At 40.2% G+C, this 19,520-nt stretch overlaps 1 protein-coding gene across 1 annotated transcript in view; it reads left to right on the top strand.

Moving 5' to 3' along the window:
* GPC4 (glypican 4) overlaps positions 1-19,520 on the top strand; it is a 179,841-nt gene that overhangs the window by 56,288 nt on the left and 104,033 nt on the right. Inside the window, exon 2 of the mRNA XM_073599174.1 lies at positions 17,912-18,070. Coding sequence (XP_073455275.1) covers positions 17,912-18,070 — 159 coding nt within the window. The remainder of the gene's footprint in view (positions 1-17,911; positions 18,071-19,520) is intronic.

Genomic DNA, 19,520 nt, shown 5'->3' with positions numbered 1-19,520 from the left:
TATAGAAACTTTTGCTTCTTGTGCTGTGAAATGTATATATTTTCCTCCCCTGTGCCTTGTTAAGCACATAAAAAAAACCCACAAGCCTTACCCCACTTCCTATCATTGAGGATATCTTTACCTTTCATCAGTGTGCTGTTGTTCTACGATCCCTGGAGGACGGATGAGATACTGCTGTGATATTTCCTTCAGTGCCTTGCCAAATACCCAAATATTATTTCCTCCCTCAGTGAAACAAATAATTGTTTCCTTAAATATTTATATTAGAGACACTGACCACTCTGTGAGGTTGGGCTGACCTAGACGATTAGTGAGGAGCTACATGAACGCATTCACAAAAGCAATGAAGGAATTTCTGTGTCATAGCTAATTAAGTATGCTTGGATCTCCTATCATTTTTCTGCTCTGCTTCACAAAGTAATTAGACTTCCCTTCTGCTGGGAGGGCTCTTTTCAAGCACTGTGATCTAGAAAGAATATCTCTCCTGGTTGGTGCCTCCATTCCCCTGTAATCCCACAACCTGATTGTTTTTCATTTTGTGTAAAAGGGTATCTTAAGTTTTTTTTTTTTTTTTTGCAAGATTCCAAAACTTTAGATATAGCGTGATCCATTATTGATTCCTTTCAGCAGTTACTGTCTTTTTGCAAGGATTTCAGCAGTTCAATTCAGATAGAATTCTTGTATTGTTTGAAAGAACATCAGCATGGTGTAACTTTATAAGGGAGTAGTGACCAACCATTTTAGGTATAAAGCCGACCATAGATGGACCCTGCTGAACTGGCTGAGATTCGACCCATCTACAGTAGAGCTGCACAATTCTGGCCAAAATGAGAATCCTGATTTTTTTGTTTTTTTGCTTAGAATAAAAACATCACAATTCTCTCACGATTCTTGCGGTGTAAAATCTTTCACATTATACAAAAAAATTGGGCTAACTTTACTGGTTGTTTTTTTTTTAATTCATTAAAGTGTCATTTTTTTCCCAAAAAATTTCATTTAAACGACTGCTACGCAAATATAGCGTGACATAAAATATTGCAATAACTACCATTTTATTCCCTAGGGTCTCTACTTAAAAAAAAAAAAATATATATATAAAAATATATATAATGTTTGGGTGTTCTAAGTAATTTTCTAGAAAAAAAAAATAAAAAAATGATTTTAACTTGAAACCAACAAATGTCACAAAAAGGTTTAGTGTTTAAGTGGTTAAACTTCCCTCATTTTCACATTAAAGTGTATTCCTTTGATCTAAAAGACAAATTGTTACAATGTTTATACTTAAGTTCCACTGCTAAAGAATGTTGTGATTCTTGGTAGACTGCCCGTTTTTTTTTTTTTTCCTTTATTTCGACTGCTGTGGCTTTAGCAGAGAGTATTTTCTGCATAGAAAGAATCAGGTTTTTTCAAGATCGCAACAGAGAAAAAAATTGTGATAACGATTCTTAACGATTACTTGTGCAGCTCTAATCTACAGTATGGGCAGGCTGGCTGTACTGAATCTGATCCATCGATTGCCTTCTGTACAACTAGCCTGTTTTTCCATGCGATCACGACTGCAGTGATCATTGTGTTTTGCCTCCGTAGAAGGCTCCCCACGTGCAGAACACAATAGTGCTGTGGGAGGGATTCCACCATCAACACTGACATTCTATGCATGAAGATAAAAAAACCTTTTTGTGTGTAACAGCCACCCCAGCACCCCCTAATTGTTTACTTGAGCCCCATCTCTCTCCAGCGATGTCCACGATTGTCTAAGCCGCCTGGGACACTTCTCCCGATTGGCTGAGACACAGCAGTGGTGCCATTGGCTCCTGCGACTGTTAGTCAGCCAATCAGGGGGGAGAGAGGGCAGTGCCAGGTCGGGCTCCATGTCTGAATGGACACACGGAGCTGTGACTCGGCTTCAGTCCCCCCATAGGAAGCTGCTTACTGTGGGGGGCACTCGATAGAGGGAGGGCCAGGAGCAGCAAAGAGGGACCCAAGAAGAGGAGGATCCAGGCTGCTCTGTGCAAAACCACAGAGGAGGTAAGTATAACATGTTTGTTTTTTATTTTAACAAGACTTTACAATCACTTTAACTTGGCACAGGGAAGTGTGTTTTGTAACTACTAAAAATAATGTAAAAAACCTTTTTTAAAAAAAAAAAAAAAAAAACATTTGTATTTGGCTGAAGAGTGGAGCAGGCAGTGATCTGTTGTTTGCTGATGGCCTGGGAGAGCCATGTACATTGCTGGAATATGGTTAGTAGCAGGAAGCCAGGTCAAATGCCTCAGGTGTATCATAGATGACCTTTCCCAGAGACTTGCAGCTAAATAAACACCCGGCCAAGCCTAGACTGCTGATAACCAACTATTTGGACATGAAAAACAAACCCTCATCAAGGAGAGTGGAGCTGAGGTGACTTTTCTCTTGGAGATCTAAGTACCATATAATTGCACTTGTTTGCTTGATACAATTCTGGGAAACGTGTCCTTTATTGGGAGAATTCTGAGATGTGCCTCTTCAGGCTGATATCTAAAGTCAAAATTTAGGGCCACTTCAGGCTGCAGGTTTATAGTAAAACACTTGTTTTACCACATTATAAAACCTAAATTCTACTTGCGATGTGTTGCAGTGCCATTGATTTTGAAAGGATCCTGACACACCTAGCTGATAGTAAGGCACATGCTTTTTAGTATACTGTCTGTGTTATGGGACATTGCATAGATAAAAGAATGAAAACACTCCAGTGAGTGTGCACCACATGGGTCTGAATGCAGCCTTAATCATGTTCTTTTAAGCCTTAACTACACTATATGGTGGCTTTGTAAAACTGCTGGAGTACAACGTTTGGGGTTAAATTGTTGTTCTAAAATGTAAAGTATAGACAGAGGCAAAACTTTTTTTTTTTCTTCTTTTTGGATAGAGTGGTGAAGGGATAAAACTCTGTGAAGTTTTTCATTTCAAGCTTTTATCTCTTGTGTCCCTGTTTAGAAAGATTTATGCTGGCCATACACTATACGAAAAAACGTCCGACCCCAATTTTCGAAAAACGAACATTCATCCGTGAGCGCATACGATGGTGCCATCATGTAATCGATAAATCGTTCAGTGGACATTAATGCATTTTTTTTTTTTTTTACATATACCTAGTGCAGACAGTTCGGACGGGAAACACATTAACCTTTCAATTTATTGTTCGTTCGGCAGAAAATTTCCAAACGTCCTTAATTTCTTCGGCTCAAAAACGTCCCAATGATTATTGTTTTTGTGCCCATTAACTGGTCAAAAGACGAACGAACTGTCTAAATGACTGAATTTTGGCCGATTTTTCGTATAGTGTATGGCCAGCATCAGTCTCTCTAATTCACCAATATAACCGGGAATTACGGGGTAAATCCACAATTTTAAGTTTCCATAAGGACAGGAATGGAGGGGAAATCTTCCAGTTGTTCTGGTGGCAGCTAAGAAGAGATTTTTCTGACATTGGAAAGCTATTCACTCTCTTCCTGCAGAGTCTGCAACAGGGTGGATTCGATTTTAAATCACTAGTAAAAAGGCTTGATTTAAATCATAATTTTTAAAGAGCAACTGTCATCTCTGTCTCGGAGCGGCTCCTCCTTTAACCTGCTGTTGACTCATCGACAGTCCCATTCACTTTAATGGGACGACTGGTCATGAGTAACACAACAAGGTGAGGGACGTGGCGGCAGCAGGTGAGTGGATGCCCGCTAACAGGCGCTGCCATGATGGATCTGAAATGACAGGTGCTATTTAGGTTTCAATATTTTTTTTAAAGGTTTTCACAAATAAAATAAATTCCAATATTTATTTCGAACAATACGCAATATTGACAGGCGCTCCTTTAAATGTAAGGACTCCTTCTTGAAGGTTTCCTATTTAGAATAATAAGCTGTCAGGTTAGTAAAACGGTGCTATCAGAAGCAATTTAATCATACAGTTTGTAGTGCACATAGATTTGCAAAACAATGGGATAAAGGAATAGTCCTGAACTTTGTTTTATCTCATGGTTACTGTGAAATTGTATGCATCAATGCAGTGCAGGTTAGCGCAGCTTACAGAGCTTGGATTCATTGAATGAGTTAACCAAAAATGTAAATATGGCAGAATATACAGCCTCATGCTATGCTACATAACTAAGCTCCATTTCTTGCTGAATAAACTAAATTATTAATGTATCCAACTATCTCTGTTGGATATTATTAAAATACATTTGATAAAAATCTGATTTTTTTTTTTTTTTAAATCATTGATTTATAGCCAGCCTGGTCTGCAGGACAGGAGGTGTGTGGAAATCTCCTCAATGGGACACAGATGGAAGAGAAAAAACTGACAACAGTTTTATCCCCTCTAATTTAAAATTAAAGAAAAGTTTTGTCTTTAGATATACTTTAACATGTGATTTTTTTTTTCTTTTCCCCCTTTTACATGTTTCATATACAGAGTTTTTTTTTGTGTCTCCCTCTAGTGGCTAATCTGTATGTCAGCAAATCTAATTATTATAGTGTACTTCAAGCTGGAGTGTTTTGTTTTTTTTGTTTTGTTTTTTCTTTTGTTTTGGTGTAAGTTGAGGAAAGATTAGAACCTCTGTTTTGGTGGTTTTTTTTATTTTCTGTGTTGTCCATGAAATGTTTCCCTTCAATTTTGCTCAAAAACAGGTGTTGCACATGTTTTCCAGGGCAGAGACAATTCAATGTGTTTTTGGGTGTTTTCTCTAAGCTTTACTTTGCCATTTTATTAAATCCCAACCAATATTATATTTAGATAAATTCCCATATGCTGTAAGAACATGAAATATTCTGTGATACGCCAACCTTTGCAGTGTGGTTGAGCCACATGTTTGAAGTAATTGGCCATTTTAGCCTGGGAAAAAGGCTAGCTGCAAATTCCTACCATGTCATTTCTGGATAAGTTGGCTGGGTGTAGGAAATGGCTCCTGCTTGAAATGCAACTCAAATAAAACTGAATGCTTTTTGTGAATATTATTTCTTATGTTTTGAAGCTTGGGTCCCAGCAGACATAAGTATAAAAGTGAAAGGGCAAATAGATTTGAATATGCCTTGGCTACTTGGCAGCTTTCACAGTAGCCATTAGTGATGAGTAAAGGTAAGGAATAGCTTGTTTTGAATCTGTCGCATTATTATGTGTGATTAGTCAAGTAAGAACTTCTCTCTGCCTGGAAAAAAAATAAAAAATGTCTGCTGCCCATGTCACTGAATGCCACTCTGATGATCAGGAATTGCCCCCCAAAGTCTGCTGGGGCACAGATTCTTCAGGAAATGTTGATCTGGCATTACAATAGTAGATTTTAGAACAAACTTTCATATGGACATCTGAAAATTTGATCACATGATGACTGTTAAAAGTACATCAAAAAAAGTTTGCTTTTAACATTTGATTTTGAAGTGAATGGACTTTCTCTAACAAACCATGTTCAGGCCGGGTTCACACTGGTATGACACAACAGTCGATCCTACTTTGCCCTGCGACTTCGGTCCTACTTCCATCCAACTTGAATGAACAGGATACCATTTTGCTCCAACTTTGAGATAGTCCGACTTGTCCTTTGACCAATCAAAACAATCCCAGTATGACATAAATTCCTTTTCCTGCTGCTGTAATCAGTATGTCGGATGTGACAAATCGTATGGTTAGAACAAGGATCCGACTTCAGTGATATTGAATGGGCTGAAAACGGGCCAAAGTCAGACCAAAATAGCGCAGGAACCTTTTCTAAAGTCAGACCGACTTGTGTCAGACCAGTTAAGATGGCTCTTGTAGGGAACCATTGATTTGTACACATCATGCACCATGTGCTCCCAAAGTCAGAGCGTATGTCACACCAGTGTGAACCGGGCCTCACTGTTAAAAATTCATTTGGAAAAAAAATGTCCATTCTGTTCCTTAGTTTTTTGTCACTGTGGTCAAAAATTAACATTGATTTGATCCCATTAATGATTAGAAAATCTAACAAACATTACTAATACGATACATTTTGAGCAGTATTCTAATAGTGTATGGCTAGCTTCAGTCCTCCACAGCACTCTCTGGATCCTCCCATCTACCTCTGTCACTACAGGACGCTCCCGGAAGTGTCCGTTTCCCCGCAAGCTTTGGGAGAAGATTCCTTATCAATAGTGTCACCATGTGCAGCAGGGAAGACTGTGTGTAGTGTATAGTCTTTTTTTTTTTTTTAATTTTTTTTTTTTTTTTGACCAATTTTAATTTGTAGGTCAGTGACAGGGGTTGCTTTAAAATAATCTTTGTTCAGTGTACTGTGTTTTAAAGTGCATTATGATCACAGAGCATTAAAAAGAAACTGGTAGGCCATGTAGAATTTGAATGTGCCATTTTTAGAGCTCTATTTCTACATTTGTCATTGTTCTAAGGCCCCACATAACATGGTTCTCATTAGAATCCAATATAATTAAGAAATAGAAGAGTCCTTTTTAAAGTGAAAACAGTATTAAAGTATTACTAAACCCACAACAGTAAAATCAGTCTGTATATGCAGTAAAGCATGCTTGTTATACTCACTGTGGAACCTAAGGGGTTAATCCTCTGCATTGTGTAAAAAGGCTGTTTGATCCTGAATTCACAGATCCTCCTCTTCTTCCACTGACTCCAAAACCGGTCCGGATAAGACAGAGTGAGTGGAGTCAGTCTGCACATGACCCGTTTGGTGTGTATTACTAGAGAGGGTGTTTTTTTTTTTCTTGGGAGAGTGCATGGGATTAGCACAGTCCAGACAGAGGGGTCAGGGGTCCTGCATCCTGATAGGTCAGCTCAGTGCAGTATGAAAACTCCTCCTACAGGCTTTACCAGGAACTGATAGAAGTCACTTACAAGACTGCTGTATCCTGCTGATGAGAGAAGGTATTTAGCAGATTATATTTACTAAAATAATTGCTTTTCCGTGTTCTGTGTACTGTGGGAGACCAGATATAGTGAATGCAGGGTCCTGGGTTCATTAACACTTGGGGGGCCGTTCCTAGAACACAATAGCACAGCAGGGGAGATCACTATACTAACATTGGATTGTTAGTACAGCGGCTCCTCCTGAGCTGTCAGGTTTTTCTTGAGCTCTGCTGGGTTGAACGGATAAACACTATAGTGTGTACTAGGCTTTAATCAGTGGGGAGCATGACCCATGTTTGAAGAAAGCATCCCTGTACCTAGAATCGTTATCGTAATTTTTTTTCCCGTTGCGATCTTCAAATAAGGGTTTCCCAATTCTTTCTAGGCAGAGAATTCTCTCTGCTTTGCTGAAGCCACAGCTGTCAACAGAAAGGAAGAAAAAAAAAGTGCCAAGAATCACAACATCCTTTAGCAATGGAACTTAAGTCTAAACATTGTAACAATTTGTCAAAGGAATAGACTTCTGTGTAAATGAGGAAAGTTTAACCACTTAAGCACTAAACCTTTTTCTGACATTTGTTGGTTTAAAAGTTCAAATCATTTTTTTTGCTAGAAAATTACTTTGAACCCCCAAATATTAAATATATATATATTTTTAGTAGAGACCCTAGAGAATAAAATGGTGGTTGTTGCAATATTTTATATCACACTGTATTTGCGCAGCTGTGTTTCAAATGCAATTTTTTTGGAAAAAATGACTTTATTTAAAAAAAAAAAACAGTAAAGTTAGCCCAATTTTTTTTGGTATAATGTGAAAGATTTTACGTTGCGAGAATCGTGATCTTTTTATTCGAAGCAAGAAAATCGTGATTCTCATTTTGGCCAGAATCGTGTAGCTCTGCATGTACCCCTAACTGATATCTTGTACCCCAAGTTAGGAACACAGTGCAATGACCATAACTTGCTGCATTAACTTGGCACAGTCAAGAAAGTTCCTTCAGGATCTTGTTGAAATCAATGCAAAATAGTCTTATCAAAACAAGATATTTTCACATGTCTCCTTTCCGTTTATAACCTGCTCAGTGAAAGCTCTCCTTGTGTGCTGCGGAGAAACGGTGTTTGCGGTAAGCGTGCAAATCGCTTATAATGGTCTGCCTTAATGCTGTTTTGGACTGGTGCTTTTTCTAAAGTGTTTGTATTGGCCTTCCATTAACGAAATATGGATGATACAGCATTACAAGAGGGTGTTGCTGGTAACGTCCAGCTGACAAATCACTTTATTAAATACTCGTTCAGCCAAGACACACATCCCGTTTTTTTGAGAGCTTGTATTATTCCAACTCTCTGAAAATAATCTGTCTGGCAGTTTTTAATGTATTCTTCTTTAGCTTTACCCGGGAAATTGAGAAATTCTAAATCCTTCAGAATACATACCAGTTCAAGTTACCTGGCCAAAAGAGAAACTTTTCCCAAAGAGTCGAGTTTCTTTGAACAGTGTCATTTTTGTATCAGACAATTAATATTGTAATTGCCTTGGGAGTTGATTAGACCAATGAAGGTGTTTGTTTAATGGAAAGTAGTTTGTCGGGATTGAGGGAAGAAGCTTAACGTTGTTCATTTGAAAACCTTGGTCAGGTTTCCACAATCGTACAGCTGTGGGATCAGGTTTACATTGATTCACTTGACCCAGAGTCATGTATCTCTTCAACAAAGCTTAACAAGTATAGCCTATTCATGTGGACAAATTGCACTTGATATTTTTTTTTTTTCCCCAAGCACCACAATTATTTTCTGAAGAAAGACCACTTCTATTTATTTCTGAGCTGTGAGTTTTCCATAGACTTGTCTGATAAATACATAAAACTGAAGTTAGACTTCAAGTATAACTAAAGGCATAACTTTTTTTAGTTTTGGGTAGGGTAGAGAGGAATCGGGTTGTTACTGCTTTGTGTCCCTTTTAGGGGTATTCACAGTATCTTTGTGCTGTTATCAAGAGTGAAAGTAAAAGAAAATGCCACACTTTGGGCTTGTCACCAGAAAAGGAATGGAGGGAAAATCTTCCAGTGGGGACACTAGTGCTAGTGAACCTAATGACAACCAGGGAGTCCCTCACTTCCTGTTTTGGCTATGAAACAGGAAGTAAAGGAAAAATCCTCTCCAATGAGAGACAGTTGTCAGACTGCTGGCCTCTTATCTCTTTGGTACCCCTACAGAGTTCCTGACTGTTTAACCACTTCAATCCAGGGCACTTATACACCTTCCTGCCCAGACCAATTTTCAGCTTTCAGTGCTGTCGCAGTTTGAATGACAATTGCGCGGTCATCCAACACTGTACCCAAACTACATTTTTATCATTTTGTTCCCAGAAATAGAGCTTTCTTTTGGTGGTATTTGATCACCTCTGCTAAACAAATAAAGACTGCAAATTTTGAAAAAAATAAAAGTTTTGTTTCTGTTAAACTTTGTAAATGAGTACGTTTTCTCTTTCACTGACAGGCACTGATAAGGCGGCGCAGATGAGGTGGCACCAATGAGCGGGCACTGACTGGCACTGACGATGGGCACTAATATGCGGCACTGATGGGCATTGATAGGCAGCACTGATGGGCATTGATAGGCGGCACTGATGGGTGGCACTGGTGGGCACTGAAAGGCTGCAAAGATGGGTTCTTATGGGTGGCACTAATAGGCGGCACTGATACGCTGCTTCCCTGGTGGTCCTGGGTGCAGGTCTCACAAGCATGGATCCTTAGAATTTAAAGTAATAAATCCAATTTTTTTTTTTTTTTTTAATAACAAACCTGTTATACTCACCTGTTCTGTGCAGTAGTTTTACACAGAGCAGCCCCGATCCTCCTTTTCTTGGGTCCCCCGACGGCATTCCTGGCCCCTTCTGAGTGCTCCTAGAGCAAGCAGTTTGCAATATGGGCACCTTGCTCCCGAGCCATGGCTCTGCGTGCATTCATACACAGAGCTTCGGCTTGGTCCCGTCCCCGCTCTCTCCTCATTGGCTCACTGGCTGTTATTGACTGCAGCAGGAGCCAATAGCTCCCACTACTGTCTCAGCCAGTGCGGAGGGAGAGACCCCCGAAAGCTGAGGCTCTCGTGTACATCACTGGATCGCGATGGGGGTGAGCTGGGGGGCTGCTGCACAGTCAAGGTTTATTTTTATGTTCATGCATAGAAGGTAAAAATCTTGAGCCTTTAGAACCACTTTAAATACTCCAATGGGTAACTCTACTTTTCAGAATCTACCGTAACATGGACAAATTCTGGCTTAACAGACCCTTTAAATTTCTACTATACTCCACGTTGGTAATTCAGTGTTGGGTCAAATCCAGAGTGTCTGAGCACAGGCTTGCATATCGGGCCCCAGTACACAGGTTTGAGAAGTTCTATAGAAGCTCCATACTAAATTATTAATTCATTGCTCATTTCAAAGGCTTTAGGCTGGGTTCACACCTATGCAAATTGGATGTGGGTTTCCACCGCATCCAATTTGCATAGCAGGAGAATGTGGCTGGGTCTCTATGGAGCCGGTTCACATATCTCCGGGTCGGCTGCGGAGCGCACTGCACAGAAATGCTGTGCGTCTTTGGCTCCGTTTTAGGGCCGAATTCAGGCAAATTTCCAGCCTTGATTTGTCCCTGAACCGGAGAACAGGGACGCACAGGGTTCCTGTGCGATCCGCAGCTGGTTCCAGTGTGAACGGAGTCTTTTTGGGGTAGTTGACTTAAAATGTGAATTGAAAACTATTAGCACTGGAGTAAATGGAGTGGTAAATGCAGCCAAGGTCTCCCACCAGGGGAGGAAACAGCAGCAACAGGAATGTAGTTCTTTTTTTCATTAAAGATGAATAAGTCCCTTCCTGCACTTTCCATGTGTGTGGTGTATGACATGTCCTAGAACTGCCACTATCTTACTGATGTGGTTAGTGGGCTGTGAGGAGTTCATAAAGACTGCAGCGTTTGATAATTGGAGATCATTATCACTTGGGTTTGTATTGTGCAGCATATCGCACATTTCACTTGTGGTCGTCCATATGCTGGAAATCATGCTGATATCCTTGTTCAGTGTTCTACTTGCTGTAAATCATTCCACATTACCAGAATAAGCAGTGTTCATGGAGCCTGATATGACCTCAGGATAGGGTATCTGTTTGCATTGTGTTTATTTACTTGAATACTTTGCCCTGATCTGTTTGACGTTTTAAATTTTAACTCCTCCATTCAACAGCTTTAACATCTGACGGCTTGCAGTCAGTGTTACTAGACCCAGGACCTTGCATTCACTATATCTGGTCTCTCACCATACACAGAAATGCAATTATTTTCGTAAATATAAACTGCTAAATACCCTTTTCTCATCAACAGTATATAGCAGTCTTGTGACTTGTATCAGTTCCTAGTAAAGCTTGTAGGAGTTTTTATTCCCCCCCTGATCCTCTGTCTGGACAGTGTTGATTGGCCCTGTGCTGATCACATGCACCCAAGAAAAAAAACTAGCAATACACACCAAACTGAACATGTGCAGCCTGTCCACTGTCAGGTTATTTTTTGTAGACGAGGAGGATCAGGGAGACGGGATCAAACATCCTTTATACACAATGCAAAGGATTAACCCCTTAGGCTACTTTCACACTGGGGCGCTTTTCAGGCATTTTTGCGCTAAAAATAGCGCCTGTGAAGCACCTGAAAAGCGCCTCTCAAGCCACCCCAGTGTGAAAGTACGAGTGCTTTCACACTGGGGCGCTGCGCTTGCAGGATGAGAATGGGGGATGCAGGATAGGGCGTTACGAAAGCGATGAATACACCGCTCCTAAAACGCCCCTGCCATTGAAATTAGTGGCCAGTGCTGCCAAAGCACTTTGGCAGTGGCGCTTTTAACCCTTTTTTTGGCTGCTAGTGGGGGTTAAAAGCGACCCACCCAAAAAAGACTAAAAATTTTGAAGATAAAAAAAAAAAAAAAAAAAAAATTTTTTCACTTTCTGCTATAAAACACATCCAATAAAAACATTTTAAAAAATCTAATTTCTTCATAAATTTAGACAAATATGTATTCTGCTACGTTTTTTGGTAAAAAGTCTTACTAAGCGAATTTTGATTGGGTTACGCAAACTTTTTATAGCCTCTACAAACTATGGTATATATTTTTATTCATTTAATTTTTTTTATACTAGTGATGGCGGCGATCAGCCAAATTGCGGTGGACAATCGGTTATTTGACCGTCACTTTTGACTCTGCAGAAACCAGTGAAATTAATAGTATCTTTGCTAAAGATATGCACTATCACTGTACTAATGACACTGGCTGGGAAGGGGTTAAACATCTAGGGCGCCCAAAGGGTTAAATGTGTGCCTAACCATTGATTTTGTGTACTGTGTGGTGCTTTTACTAGGGAAATAGATGCATTTTAGTCTCTGCTTTGCAGGAACACAAAATCCACCCTCCATCAGAACAGAACTCTGCCTTGTCTGTCCGATTGGGTGCCCGCAACCCGCAGACCAGCTTCTGCTGTGAATAATCACAGCAGAAGTGGTTTGGCGGCACGTATGCGCCCCCCGCAGGAGGAAATGCTGGGTCACATTTATAGACGTAATCTGACACGTAGCTGCTGCCCTGTAGCAGTAAAACTGCTATAGGGTGGTTAGCATGCCTTAATTGCTTATCGAGGCTGATTTACTAAAGGGGTATTTTACCAATCATCTGCACATAGATGCAGTCAGTGGGATAAAAAGGTCCAACCTTCACAACAATTACCTGATGATGACTTCTGTTAGATTGTCCTCAAATGAATCAGACTTGAAGTCTGTGGGTCTCTTTTTTTTTTTTTTTTGCGCATTCACTCCCCCAAATGTTGAAAGTGATCGTATGCAGTGAAAGATCTGCAGGTTCTCTCTGACATGACTTCAAGCCCTAACTTGGAGTGTTGATTGGGTGAGTGGATTAGGCCCCATTCACAGTTACACATCGCGCTAACGTGCATTTTTTGCGCAACAACATAGGGCAGCCTATTTACAACAAACACGGCAAGTAGCTCATGGAGCATTTTGCCAGATTCTGTTTTGGTCTTTCTTTGCCGGGCGTTTTGCCACATTTGTCGCATGACAAAACACATTTCCTAGCTGTGTTTGGGGTCCTATAGACTATTAATGGCACTGCAAGCTCAATGCATGTTTCAGGAACACGTGTTTCTGTGCACAATTCAGGAACACGCAAGTATGTATGAAGAAGTAATGTTTAACCCAGGACTAAATTGCATGCAGTTCCAAATGATAAAAGAGCAAATTCACTTTTTAGTCGTCGTTTTTGTATGTGGCAAATTTTACAGCTATGAACACAAATGACTCTTTGATAGTCCTCACAGAACAAGGTTTTCTGAATGTTCCTGCTAACCAAAAGACAGAGCTGACCAAAATGTGTTTGCTGACTTATTTGAATGAACTTTTGCCCTAACCCAAAAAATCCTGTTCACAATGAACAGTGCAGTTATCCTCCAGACCTCCTTCTTTTTATTTTAACCCCTTTCTAAAGCAGTCCTGTTCATGGTTGATCTATAAGTTTCCTTGAAGTATATGAACTTTTACCTGTGATAATGGGAGTGATAACAGCCATGATAATTCTTATCTTTTTTTTTTTTTTTTGTTATAGTTTTATATTAGTAAACCTGAACTATTGCCGACTTCTCTGGCCAGTTTGCTGATCCAGTAGCATAAGTACTTTTGAGCCACTGATCTGGAACAAGTATTTCGATGAATAGCCTTAACTTTGAATTTCTCATCTGCATGCTTGATCCAGGGCAGTGACTGAGAATTTATTAAAGTCATCGACAACTTCTGCATTTTTCTCAGGACAGGTTTTTTTTTTTTTAACAGAAGGTTAAAGATGGCTTTAGCACAAGATGGTTGTTGCTGGGTGAGACCACCATCTCCATATACTATGTGCCGCATGTTCAGGCAGACCGCTCCTGGGAATGCTGGGGTGGGAGATCGACAGGACCGTTATATAAGGGATCATGCACACTGTAGCTCAAAGGAGCTTAAAGTGGTTGTAAACCCTTACACATCACTTTTACCCACAGGTAAGCCTATAATAAGGCTTACCTGTAGTTACTGGATATATCTCCTAAACCTAAAAGGTTTAGGAGATATTTAGCATATACGCCAACATCATCGGAGCTTGCGCACTGAAGTAAGGGCACTATCGTGCTGTTTCTAAAGGGCCTGTGCCGTGATGGTTGGCTCCCGCGCATGCGCCAGAGTGACATCACACGACTCCAGCCAGTCACAGAGCCGGGTCCCGGAAGGATGAGGGGTGAAGATGGACGAGGCCACCAGCAGAGACATTGCGGGCTTTGTTTGCAGGTAAGTGGCATATAATGGACTAGTATGTGATGCATACTAGCCCATTATGCTTTCATTTTGCAGGGAACAAAAGAGGAAGTAAAACCCATCATGGTTTACGTCTTCTTTAAAGAAGCGGCTTCTACAGGCTTTTGCGCTCTTATTTTTTCTGCCTGGAAACTCCCGTTCATGTTACACAAGGTGTCCATGCACGCTACGGCTTTTTCAGGCATATGCTTCTACAGGCAGAAAAAACCCACCAAACGCACATTTTTGAGAGGAGCCTAGCGACCCAAAGAGCTCAAAGAAGCTGCAGTCTTTTTTGAGTTGCAGTGTGCATGAGCCCTAAATCTTGCTTTCCCACAAATAAGCTTTTGCAAACTGCATTGCCTCCACACGCTCAATCCTACATAGGCCTTCATAGCCCAAGGGTTCAACACTTGGGCAACCTCAATTTGCATTTATATGTAAAGAAAAAATAGCTGTTTTTAACCAGTTATAATAATTGGCCATGTTCAAGGCTTTAAAAGTTTAATGCAGACTTGCAGTTTGAAGGATGTGCAGTGAATGGGCAAGTTCTGAAAAATTTAGCCACACGTAAAATTCATGTTTTAAAGTGTTACTAAACCCACAACAGTAAAATCAGTCTGTATATGCAGCATAGCATGCTTGTTATACTCACAGTGGAACTTAAGGGGTTAATCCTCTGCATTGTGTAAAAAGGCCGTTTTATCCTGTATGCACAGATCCTCCTGCACTGTCTATCTGGGGAAAGCCAGCTAACACAGGAAGGGTAGCCAACCTGCACATGCTCAGTTGTTTCTTTTATGCTGGAGAGAGCATTTACTTGTTCTCAGAGCTAGCCAGGTCACATGAGATTGGCATCATACATGTGTATGTGTATACAGGCTGTAGTGGAAATCTCCTCCTACCTGAACTCTCAGCACTGGAGAAACTGTGCAGTTTATCATGTAATCGTGGTATACAGATCATCCAGAAAGGTATTTAGTGGCAGTATTTTAATGTAAAAAGATGATTTATAAACTGTGGGGGGGGGGGTACATGAACTATTTTTATAGTATTAGTATTCCTTCATCCACCTTGCTTGTGTGGATGGAGGAATCAATTTTTTTTCTGTTTTTTCTTTAGCCTGCTGTTTTAAATAGAAGAAAAAAAAGACAAAATGTTGAAAATTGTATCTATTAAACCCCTTTCACACTGGAGGCGTTTTTCAGGCTCTTTAGCGCTAAAAATAGTGCCTGAAAAATGCCTCCCCTGCAGTCCCAGTGTGAAAGCCAGAGTGCTTTTACACTGGGGCGTTGCGTTGGCAGGACGTTTAAAAAAAAGTTCTGCATGCAGCATCGTTGGGGCGCTTTAGAAGCGTGGTATACTCTGCTCCTACACCGCCCCTGCCCATTGAAATCAATGGGCAGCACATGCAAAGTGCCTCGGCAGCGGCGCTTTTAACCCTTTATTCGGCCACTAGCGGGGGTTAAAAGCTCCTCGCTGTCGGACGAAAAGCGACTCCAAAACGACGGTAAAGTGCCACTAAAAATGGCGCATTACCGCTAACGCGGCCGCACTGTCAATGTGAAAGGAAGGCTAGGCTTAGTTCACACTGGCATTGTGAGCAGGGATTCGAGAGGCGTTTGACATGTATTTCAAATGACTATGCACAAGATATAAAAGACAGCACATTGTGTCGTTCACACTAAGCGTTAGCGTCGTGTTGCTTCAAAATTGAAGCCTCGTGTTGAGTCAGGAGGTGTTTGAAGCCTTTTAACACCTCCCGTTCAAGTCTATGGTAATGCTCTGCAAACGCTCTGGTAGGCATTCACTGCACTGTATTGGTGCGGTTGCAGTGCATTAAAATTAGTCACTTTCCTTTGTGGAGCAGTTTTAACGCTCATCTAATGCTATGAAACTGCGCATAGGGCGTCTAGGGAGCATTTTTAACACTTGTAAAACGCCCCATTCTAAAGCTCATTGACGCCTGTTTGACACCCATACTAACGACATACAAACGCTATAGGAGCCTTTGTTGAGCGTCACAAATTTAATCAAGTGTGAACAAGCCCTTATATTATCTCTAGAATACCTAGGGTAATTGGGGTACTGTACTGTGGTTACATAGCTTGAAGATCATTTCTGACCAGTTGCATCATCAGTACATTTATCATTAGGCTCAATATTAAAGCCGACCTTCACTCTCCCAATCAACTTCGGTTATTTTTAATTCTCATGCTGCATTAGGAAACAGATAGGAAAGTATATAATTTTACTTTTTTTTTTGTAATATCTTCAGTTACTTCCTGGTTTCTTGGTTAGGCAAATTATTTCATACATCTCAGAATTCTTCAGGAGAGGAGGAGGGGTTTTCTCAGCTAAGCGCGCACACATGCCTGAGCGAAGGACAGATGGATTCCAGAAAGCAAATGCTATATGAATTATTTACTTTTACTCAAGATGGCCACAGTCCAAATTGCTAGCGAGGTGTTTTCTAAAGTGACTCCTCAGGGTAAGAAACCATGGAGACATGGATAGATGGTGGAGATTGCTTTGAATATTAAAAATGAATTAAATGATATTGTATTTGGTTTGTGATGCTCAGATGCAGTAAAGATCCACTTTAACTACTTTCCATCCAGCAACGTACCCGCGTGTCCCTGGACTTTCAATGGTTATAATGGGATGATACATACAGCTGCAGGCATCGCCCCGGTATCATTTTTTTTTTTTTCAGAGCCGGCGGTCAGCTTTCTTGTAATACCAATTGGAGCGGTTAACTAGACACCCTCCTCCCCCGGCTTGCTAGGACTCTCCTGTTCCACCAGGAGACCCTTGCGACCAGCCCGCGCATCCACCAGATGGCTGTACAACCAAGCCAAGGGGGATCGGCTGTTCATGATGGTAACCTGGAAGTGATGACATTTCATCACTTCTGGTTTACTCGGAAACAATCGGCACCTTTTTATAGAAATTGAAAGCATGCAAAAACATTGATCTTGGTGTTTTGAATGTGGAGAAGGGATTTGGGGTCTTATATACCCCAGATCTCTCCATAAAGAGTACCTGTCACATGCCTATTGCCGTCACAAGGATGTTTACATTCCTTTTTGACAGCAACAAACGCAAAAAAAAAAGAAAGTGCTCCTGCAATGGCAAACAGACGCGTCAGTCTTGCATCACCTATGGATAGTAAAATTTACTTTGCTTGTTGCCATTGCACAGGCGTGTGCAATTTTAAACCGTGAGATGTTTGGTATCTATTCAGTTGGTGTAACAAAATCTTTTATATCTTACAAAAAAATTGGGTTATGTATTTTTTATTTTTTTTTTTTGCATTAAGTTTCAAGAAAGTGTATTTTTTTTCCCCACAAAATTACATTTGAAAAAACGCTGAGCAAATACCGTGTGACAACTCTACCCTGCTCTATCCAAAACAAAAACTTTTTTTTTTTGTTTGCTGGAGGTTGACGTTGGGAAAAAACAATTTTTCTTTAAAGTCTTGAACATGAGCTTGGTAGGATCAAAGTTCTTTTAAAAACCTTGTGGAACAAAAAAAGACTGTAATTTAATAATTATAGAATGAGGTGGTGCAAACTGAGTAACTATGACCAGCCAGGTGGGCAAAGACTATTTATATGGAAGATCATCTGTAGAATTCCGTTAGCATTTGTATAATTCCCTCTTGTTTTATTCTCCAGGTGACCACCTAAAGGTCTGCTCACAGGGGCACACATGCTGCTCCCAGGCCATGGAGGAGAAGTACAATCAGCAAAGTAAACATGACTTCAAGGTCGCTGTCACTGAACCATGCAGTAGTATGCAGAATATTTTTGCTTCCAGATACAACAAATTTGATGGTAAGTAATAATTCTTTTTTTTTTTTTTTTTTATTTCAACTTGGTGTTTTTTTTTGTTGTTTTTTTTTAGGAACTTTACTATACTTGTACACTCTGTATATTTAAAAAACAGACGTTACTGTTGTGTCAGTGGATGTTTTCTTTACTGGGACATAAGCTGATAAAATCTGCTGATGCAAACATGATTTTCTTCATTTCCGCTCATTTCAGTAATATATGATTTTCGCTTTTACGCCCTTTTACCAGCGCACAGACATATGAAAAACATGTGTTGTACCCCCGCTTCTCCAGAAGAAGGCTTTAAATTCTGTTCCTTGGCATAGGAAACCTGAATTATTTGTAGAGTTTGGGTTGATGATTATTTTAATGCACATCATCAAAGGCTTGCGCGTATATATATATATATATATATATATATATATATATATATATATATATATATATATATATATATATATATATATATATAATATTCTCACATTCTGCTGTGATTTAATGGACCAGTAAACCTGCTTTGGAAGTTGAGGTATAGAAACCTAGGCAGGGGTAACATCTACAGCTGTATGTGTTGAAAAGTTTGTGTACGGAAATGTCTCCCCTACATACAACTGACTTGCTGGTGAGTGTGAAATATACATGCACACACTGAAGCCATTTTTTTTAACCACTTCAATACTGGGCACTTTAACTCCATTTCTTCCTAGGCCGATTTCTCAGCTTTCAGGACTGTCACATTTTGAATGACAATTTAATCACCACTGGGGTTTTTATTTTTTGCTAAATAAGCAAAAAAAGACCAACAATTTAAAAAAAAAAAATGTTCTTAACTTTTTGCAAATTAGTAATATTTCTTCACTGATGATCAGGGCACTGATGGGCTCTGGTAATCTTGGCACTGATGGGGCTAACAGCTGTTTACATTGTGACAGCTGTGATTGGACACCGCTGATCACATGGTAAAGGGTTGCTGTTATTGGCCCTTTACACTGATTGTGATCAAAGCACACTGTGGTCACAGAACGCACCCGATGCACTCCTCAGGGGGCTTGCGAGGTGCCCACCTGGGAAGATGTCCAAAGATGTCCTCCGAGAACTGGAGGCCCGCGTTGTAGGCGTCTGTTGGCTACAGTGTGGGTGGAAAGTGGTTTAATTTGATATGGGGAAAAAGTTCCCATCAGATTTTTATTTCTGCTTATGGAAAAATTAGTGAGATACTGTCTGTGTCATCGGGAATGGAAAGCAATAAATATATTAAAACAAACAAGTGAATGGTGATTATGGGAAATAGGGGACTAAAATGAACCTGTTTGTGTTCAGACTAGCCATAGACATTAGTCAGGATCTGATTGGATTACCTTATAAGGCTGTGGCTACATCAGATATGACCAGCTGTTCATGAATAGGAGTCATAACTGTCCAGTCACTATTCTTTTCTCTGCAGTAAGCTGCC

This window comes from Aquarana catesbeiana, linkage group LG09, assembly GCF_042186555.1.
Source record: "Aquarana catesbeiana isolate 2022-GZ linkage group LG09, ASM4218655v1, whole genome shotgun sequence".
In the NCBI taxonomy this organism is placed as follows: domain Eukaryota; kingdom Metazoa; phylum Chordata; class Amphibia; order Anura; family Ranidae; genus Aquarana; species Aquarana catesbeiana.
The sequence above is the reverse complement of the archived record's forward strand: the minus strand, read 5'-3'. Positions and strand labels throughout refer to the sequence as shown.